This window comes from Diplotaxodon limnothrissa, linkage group LG14 (assembly GCF_057381915.1).
Source record: "Diplotaxodon limnothrissa isolate DT_005_m linkage group LG14, D_limnothrissa_male_GT1.1, whole genome shotgun sequence".
NCBI classification, from domain to species: domain Eukaryota; kingdom Metazoa; phylum Chordata; class Actinopteri; order Cichliformes; family Cichlidae; genus Diplotaxodon; species Diplotaxodon limnothrissa.
This window is the reverse complement of record NC_140609.1, coordinates 27,880,327-27,888,966: the sequence shown is the minus strand read 5'-3', so window position 1 is coordinate 27,888,966 and position 8,640 is coordinate 27,880,327. Positions and strand designations below refer to the sequence as shown.

The 8,640-nt window shown below is 42.9% G+C and overlaps 1 protein-coding gene across 1 annotated transcript; it reads right to left on the bottom strand.

The window, feature by feature from the left end:
• Positions 1–4,257: 4,257 nt before the first annotated feature.
• On the bottom strand, positions 4,258–7,985 carry LOC146619034 (extracellular calcium-sensing receptor-like). Its single transcript, XM_085370167.1, has 9 exons — positions 7,876–7,985; positions 7,418–7,712; positions 7,234–7,320; positions 6,883–7,152; positions 6,499–6,708; positions 6,097–6,372; positions 5,506–5,733; positions 5,289–5,412; positions 4,258–5,168 (listed from the first exon to the last, which is right to left on the bottom strand). The coding sequence occupies exons 1-9, from the start codon at positions 7,983–7,985 to the stop codon at positions 4,258–4,260; spliced, it is 2,511 nt and encodes an 836-aa protein (XP_085226293.1).
• Between the last annotated feature and the right edge of the window lie 655 nt (positions 7,986–8,640).

Genomic DNA, 8,640 nt, shown 5'->3' with positions numbered 1-8,640 from the left:
GAGGCCCCCAGAACACAAGAGACCAAGGAAGACCAACAGAGGGGCAGCCGCGCCACTGTCCCAGAAAGAGCTGAGGAGAGTCCCAGATGAGGGCTCACTCAGCAGCCGCGGAGCAGAAGCCAGGGGGAGTTGCAGTGACGCGCTCGTGAGCTCCGCCGGCAGCCAGCCGTGCCTGAGTGACCGAGCCCCAGGCCGAGAGGCCGGGGGCACCCCACCTCCGAAGGCTCCAGGCCCCAATAAGCGGCCGCCAAGGAGTGAGCCGTGTGTACCTGGACGTCCATCCCCGGACACAAAGAACCACCAACGCACCGATGTCTGAGGGAGTCCGCCACTGGCAGGGGAAGTGGTGGGGGGAGATAGGCCTCCAAACCTTGGAGGGCCTGAGATGTCCCCAGAGAGGTGGCGTCTGATACCCAACCTGACATATAGACACAGACATACAGGCACACACAGATACAAACATCCATTCCCACCCTCATGCTCTCATATGCACTTACTCCACACTCAACCAACGTGGAGACAGACATAAAGTGACGCTGTACACACGATCACACTCCCCAAGCGTACTCTACAAACCGGGTCTAGGTGCCCCCGCCCCTGGAGGGGGGAACTGCACCCAGACCCAGGTGGTGTTACCCTTTTCCCTGCGGTGGGGGGAGGCAGACCGCCCCGACTCCGCAGCAGCAGGGAGGCCCCACACTCCAGACCGCAGTCGGACGGCCAACTCCTCCTCCTAGCCCCCCCGCTCCAGCAGGCCGCAGAGAATGGGGGTGAGAGAAGACTCCAAACCTCCCTCCACCCGCTCATTGTAGTGTTGATGCATGTGTGTTCTAAGGTGCATTTAAAACCCAGGCAGGTCCGTAGCTAGGGCGTGAACGTCGAAAGTGCAGCTAGCCAGAATAATGCATTCCGCTTCTTCAGCCAGGGAGCGATAATCCTTCACAGCCAGAAGCAGGGAGTTGGCGAGGACAGCTCTCACGGCAGCCGGCAGTTGGTGGAGGAAGAGGTGGGCGAAGAGGAATCTCCCGTCATCCGGCCCGAGCAATGACAGCATGTTCTCCATGAGCTCAAGAGCCGTACCACCACCCAAGCCTGACAGGGTGAGGAGCTTTCGACTCGTTCTGTGTCGGAGAGGGCATAGCGCCAAAGAAGCAGCTATTTAAGGGCGGCGTATATCCCTTTGGGCGGGTGGGTCCCGGAGGAGGGTCATCGCGCGATGGGTGGCCAGTGGGTCGAGCGAGGCCACCACATGGTGATACTTTGTGTCATCAGCCAAGATGCTGTGAAGGGCAAACTGAGCCTCCACCTGCACGAACAACGACGGGGGATCGTGGAGCCAAAAGCCTGGCAGTTTTAGCGCCACAGCAAACGTAGCTGCAGCAGGAGGCGGAGGACCGGCGGCCACTGTTGCATCCATAACGGAGTCTGCGTTATCCTCGGCCCGTAGCATGCTCGAGTCAGGGGTCACCAATGTGGAGGTAAGCATGGACGACACAGAGCTCTTAGTTCTCCCTCCTTCTTTATTCCTCTCCACACATCAACTGAACACATCACGCCACAAAACACAGCAACACACTTCCTCAACACTGGGTGTGAGTGGAGCCCTCTAGGGGTCCACCACAGCTGAAGGTACCAAAAGAAAGCTCCAGCCAATCCAGGAGAGAAGGACAATCAGTGACTAAGCGAAAACCTGTAGTGATCCCGTATGTGTCAGGAGTATCGGAACAGTTGAGATGCACTATTTCTAAACACCGGGTCTCTGTGGCTTTCAATCCCCAAAACACGGTGCATCAAAAATTGGTCCACCTCAAGGATCGGGTCCCCCGACACAAACAGAGTAACATAGTGTACACTGTTAAGTGCCAGGAGGATTGCCAGGACTTATACATTGGGGAAACCAAACAACCTCTGGCGAAGTGGATGGCACAACACAGAAGAGCTACCTCGTCAGGCCAGGACTCTGCAGTATATTTACACCTACAAGCCAGTGGACACTCTTTCAATGACGAGTATGTACACATCCTGGACAGGGAGGAACGCTGGTTTGAGCGCGGAGTCAAGGAGGTCATTTACGTGAAAAAGGAAAGACCATCTCTGAATCGAGGAGGGGGCCTAAGGGTACATTTTTCACTATCTTACAATGCTGTGATTGCAGCCATTCCCCAACCCTCTGTGAATGGTACTCATGGCCATTGATCAGTGGGCTTTGATCAGTGGTTGTTGATCAGTGGTCATGATAATTTGCATAATTATGATTAAGGAACTGACCTCCCAGCCCATTGTTCCTTCAGTGGGCTGGTTTCAGTTATTATGCAAATGTACTGTTTATATGATTGACAAATCCTGAAGTCTGCTGAGACTGTAGAAGACACTTAGATGAGTGACGAAACGTTTCTCCCACTGAAAACACTACGTCCAGATGAACAGAATCAACTTTTGGAGAGCCACTGATTTAAGAACACAGTTGTGTGACAGAAGCAAAAACTTTATTGCATACTCTCTTGCTGTGGATGAAAGTACAGACATGATGGACATTGCACAGCTGGCCATCTTCATCCGTGGAGTGGAAATATTGGACAATAAATCGATGCATGGGACAACGACAGGAAAAGACATTTTTGAAAACGTATGCCAAACATGAAACTGCCCTGGGACAAATTTGTTGGACTTACAACAGATGGAGCACCGGTGTTGTGCGGTGAAAAAAAGTGGACTAGTCGGCAGGATGCGAGTAAAGATGCAGGAGGAGAACTGTACCAGTGAGTTAACAGCATATCACTCACTGATCATACACCAGGAAACACTGTGTGGTAAAGTCCCAAAAATGGAGCATGTAATAATCCCCGTAACGCAAACCGTAAATTTTATCTGAGCTAAAGATTTAAATCACCCTCAATTTCAGTCTTTTATGTGGGAAATAGATTCAGAGTTTGCCGACATTCCTTATCATACAGAGGTCCGTTGGCTGAGTTGGGGAAAAGTTCTCAAAAGAGTTTTTGAGCTCAGCAAGGAAATCTGTCATGGACATGGCATCTATGATGCGGTGAAGGCATTTCAAGTGAAGCTGTCACAAATGCACCAGTGCAACTTGCCTCACGTTCCCTGTTGCCAAGTAATGTTGAACCAAGTCGGCACACTTTCCTAATAAACTGAGCACACTGCGCACTGAGTTCGCATGACACTTTGGTGATTTTGAAGCACAAAAAGAGAATCTTGAGCTACTTTCCAACCCATTTATGTGGAAACTGCACCTGTGCAGATTCAGATGGAGCTGCAGTGTAATGGGACACTCAAGGCAAAGAACGACATTGAATGGGCTGCACAGTTTATTAGTTCCATTCCTGAAGCAATGCCCCAGCTCTGTCTACATGCGGCTCGAACCTTGTAAATGCTTTCATTTATTTTTTCTGGGGTTTTTGGCAGCATGTTCATATTTCTAACTTGCATAATTTTGACAGGATATATTTTTGTTAAGAGCAAAATATTTAAAGTTAAAGTTTATTTTTTTTAAGTTTATTTATTTTGGAATAATATTCCTGTCTATATTTATTTATATTTATGTTTAAAAAACATGTTTTAGTGTTTTCAAAAAATGTTTACCTTGTTTGGCCCGCGACCTAAAGTGTGTCTTGAGTTTTGGTCCCCTGTGCACGTTAGGTAAAAGCTCTCAGTAAACAATAAAAATGCTTTAGCTTCAAACCCCACTAAATTCTCCACTGAGGCCCTTTTAAATAACTGTTGGGAGAAACCTCTAAACATCCTGTCACCTAGTGAAAAAGAAAATCCTCCACTATCTTCACAGTACCATCAATCAGAATACGCAACACAAATCAGGCAAGATTAAACAGGTCAAGCAAGAAAGAAAATAGCTTCTATGAAATGTATGAATGCGTAATAGTGAAAGCATAATGTCTTGATTGCTTTTAATCCAAAATTATTGCTCAAAAATAAAACATCTTTGTTCTGAAGGTGACCTGAAGGTGACCTTCACTGAAGGTGACCCTCAGTTTTTTGTATCGGTTATACAGTTTAAAATTCTAAAAATCTTGCATAAAATTCAAGAAAATTCAAAGTCATATAAGAGCATTATAAATCCTAGTCAATATATTTCTGAATACATATCAGAGTTAGAATGGCAAGATATGCAAGTATAAACAATATCAGTCTTGTATGAATGAAATTATTTCTATATTCATGATCTAATCATTTAAATGTATTTATTTTCATGCATGTATTTTCATTTATGTGAAAACATTTTTATGATTCAGTGCCATGACCCATTACAGCCTTTTTTGTGTTCAATTCTGGTTTCAGCAGGATTATGTAACATTTGGGTCCAAACAATGTGATCAAGAGGCCAAAGCTTGAGGCCAAGATGGCAAATACCTCCACTGCATCTGCATAATTTCCCGGTGAGCTGATATAGACAGGAACAAAGGCCACCCACACAGCACAGAAGATCAGCATGCTGAATGTGATGAGCTTGGCCTCATTAAAACTTTCAGGGAGATTCCTTACCAGGAATGCAATTAGAAAACTGAGGAAAGCCAGCATGCCAATATAACCCAACAACACTGCAAAACCAACACTAGACCCAACTACACATTCATAAACAATCTTATCATTTTGGTATTGGGTGTTTTTATGTGGAGTTGGGGAAGCAGAAACAAGCCAAGCAGTGCAAATGGCTGCTTGAATAGATGTAAGAAACAGAATTGTTCCTCTCTGCTGCATAGCACCAAACCACTTCAGACTGGTTCCCCCTCCTGGCTTGGAGGCTTTGAACACAGCCAGAACAACCATGGTTTTTACTAGAATGCATGAGACACACAGCACAAAGCTGATCCCAAATACTGCATGTCTGAGTTGGCATGTCCACAGCCTGGGTCGTCCAATGAACAGCAGTGAACACAGGAAACATAACTTGAGTGACAGCAATAGCTGGAAACTAAGTTCTGAATTGTTGGCACGTACTATGGGTGTTCTGCGATGGTAGATAAAAATCCCTAGAATAACAGCACATAAAAATGTGCCCAGTAATGAGGTTGCTGTCAAACAAATACCCAGAGGCTCAAGGTAAGAGAGGAACTCTGTCTTCTTAGGAACACAGTGGTCACGTTGGGGGTTTGACCAAAAATCCTCTGGACAACTGGTGCATTCCAAGGAGTCTGGCAAAAGGGAGAAAGATGATGAAAGGGGAAGATAATTAAATGCCTACTATATTTAATGAAAATGAAATTCAACATGTCATGCTGACAGATTAAAAAAATCCCTGAAAATACACTTACTGCTCATATTACTGACTTTTCCGTCAGAACAAGGGATGCAGTCAAAACAGCATTTGGGTTCCCCCTTCTTTCTTATCATGTGGGTACCGAGTGGACAGCTTTCACTACATATTGATTGAACTGGCTGTTGGACAAAAAATAAATAAATATTGCCTGCTGCAATTCTATATAATGTAAATGTCATAAAAGGTAACGATCAAATAAAAGCATATTTAACCTTGTTTGATATAGAGTTCCAGAAGATTTTGTTTTCATCAAGTATGAGTTCTTCACCTTTGAAAGCTGACCCCTTAACCTCACCCACACTCTGAACTTTAATGCTTCCATCAGGGAGCAACAACCAGTTCATCACATCATAAATTGGCACAACGTCACCATTTTCATCAAATGACAGTTGATCACTAAATGGAGTGGAGAAGTTTACCCTTTCCAAGTAATAAACAAGCTGTTAAAGGTATAAGTATGCAAGAAATAAATTTCACAGTGCAGACAGTGACATTCTATATCCAATAACCAAATTAAATCTAACAATTATTATACTTTTATATTTAAATGCATTAAATTCTAATTCTAAATTAAGCATGGATATCTCTAATTGTGCAATAAATATGCATACTAGTTAATGTGCTCTAATATAAATATACTAAACACTACTTTCGCTCAATATGAAAAACCCATTTAGCTCTCTTCAGCTCATTTCATCGTATTGAATTGTTTTTTTTTATCCGACAGGGTACATTTTGTTGTACTGAAAGTAATTATAGAACCAATGATTTACTCATAGATGAAGTATAAATTAATATCACACCTGCCAAGGCTCCAGTGATTGCAAAGTGCCACAGCTGTGCCCACTGAAAGGCCCTCTTCCTGGCTTGCATTGCAGAATGTCATCAAGGGAATATGCCAGGGCATAAACAGCTTTGTACACATTGTACTCAGGCCGGAGGTTGGAAATGTCCAAGAACTCAGTATTCACATTTTCTAGATCTTCCTGTCCAGTGCATAATGCTCCTCCAACTTCCAGCCAGCCTGGTGGAGCTGGAGCAAATCTACACTGAAATGTGAATTCCCAAAACTGATTCACCTGAAATATATGATTGAAATATATTATTAATAGCTGTGTTTGTGTGCACCTGCTGTTTGTTTTTTGTTTTTAAAAAGGACAAAATTAAATTTTTGCAGCTAATACAGTAAAGTTTTGAACTCTCACCATTGTCTTTCCATAGCTATTACTGTCAAGCAGATCAGGGCGTATTTGTAACAGGAATTCCCTGAGCCCTGGTATTTCTCCTCGACGAATAGCGATGCCCAGTGTACCACCCAGATATGGCATGAGCTGAGGTGTTTGAAGCACAGCAGCTGTTGCTGTCCAGCCTTCACTGGCCAACCACTGTAGGCCTGTTACATTCTGCCTTTCTATCTGTGCATTGTAAAAAGCAGTATTGTAAATAGCAACGACTGACATCATCATGATATTGAAGTGCTTGCTTGACTTCTACGAATTCTATACCATTATTTTTCTGTACTCATTCAAATAAAAGACATAATACATGTATTAACCAGTTTAGAGAAACAAATTCTTTTAAAACTGCACCTCTTCCATAAGGTTTATCATGTGAGTCTCAAACACAAAGGCAATGACAACATGAGCTGTGGATTTCTTCATCACATCCACAATCCTTCTGAGTTCATCTGTGTCTTTGTCAGTGGGTAAAACCTCAACATAGGCAAGGCAACCTTCTCCAGACACACTCAGCTCAGATTGTAAGGATCTGGCTGCATGAAGTCCATAATCATCATCAGTGATGAGCAGACCTGCCCAAGTCCAGCCAAAATATTTTAGAATCTGAATCATTGCACGTACCTAAGTGAGAACAGATTAAAACATGAGTGCTGCTCATCAGCTGCTGTTGACTTTTTGTATTTGTCCAGATTGATTTTTAACCTGGAAAGCATCACTTGGGATCGTCCTAAAGAAGGATGGATACTTTTGACGGTCACTCAAACAGGAACATGTGGCAAAATAACTCACCTGTGAAAGATACAGACTGTATATTGTACATTGTTTTAAACATTTAATGTACAATTAAGTTAATATAAACAAAAATAATATTAAACTGAAAACTTACCAGAGGTACTCTGTACAAACCTAAGATGCTGGAGATAGCAATAGAAGGAGTAGAGGAAGAATCACCCACAATCCCTACAACTGGAGGATTTCCAACACATGTATTGTGTAATATAATCTGTTCCTCTTGACCACTGATTAATGACAATGCTCCACGGAATCCAATTCCAAGTTCAACGCAATTATCATAAAGGGTGTATCCCAGAGTCACATTAGGTAGCAAGTTGGAGTTGTTGTTGATCTCATCAATTGCAAAAGCCATGGTTTGTGCTTGTCTAAATCCTTGTACATAGAAACTAACAAAAAACATTTTGATTTGAAAAATACATCAGGATACTTAGAAAACAGCTGAGCTTTATTAATCAACACAATATAATTAGATATTACAATTATGTTTATATTAGCATTAGGTTTGTCCTGTTTCTCTATTTTTTTCTGTTGTTTCCTTTTCATATTCACCTATGGCAAGTAGGTTGCTGTGGCTGTGAGGTAAAAGACAGGTCAGGAATGCTTGAGAAAAAGTGGACTGGAAACAGTCCTCCCAGGATGACCTCTCCACTCTTCTGCATTCTGTTTAGATTAAATTGCTCCTGTAGTTGGCACGAGGAGGGAAACAGAGAAGAGGGTATAGTATGAGAAAAATAAGAATACAGCAAAACGAACAAGAACAAATTACTTTGTAAAAATGAGCTCATGACAGCTTTCAGATTTTCTGACCCTAGTCATTTCATTTTATTGCTTTGCCATTCCCTTTTATTGACATGCCGTGTTGATGAATTTTGGATTCCACCCATCTGGGAAAAAGAAGGTGAAAGGGCGGGGCCTGAAATACATTTTGATTAGAGATTGGTTCCTCACAAGAAGTGCACAATGTGTAGATCTGTGACTTGAGATCTACACATTGAGCAGTAAGACAAAGTTAGACTCGGGTGGTCCCATTTGAATGTGATTGACAGGTAAACCTTAAGTTAGACTCTTTTTCTCCAATTGATCTTTCTGAATTAACTTCAATAATTACTTCCTCCAAACCATCTGTCACGGTTCTGGTTCCGGTGGACCCAGTATTTTGAGTTTATTATGTTTTGGTGTAATTTTGCATCAGGGATTGTTTTCTTGTTCTCTTGTTGTGTTAATGATGATGATGATGATGTTTATTATTAGAGTTTCATGTTTGTGTTTAGGATTTGTTCTTCGGTTGGGTCTGCTTAGTATATGTCTAGTTCC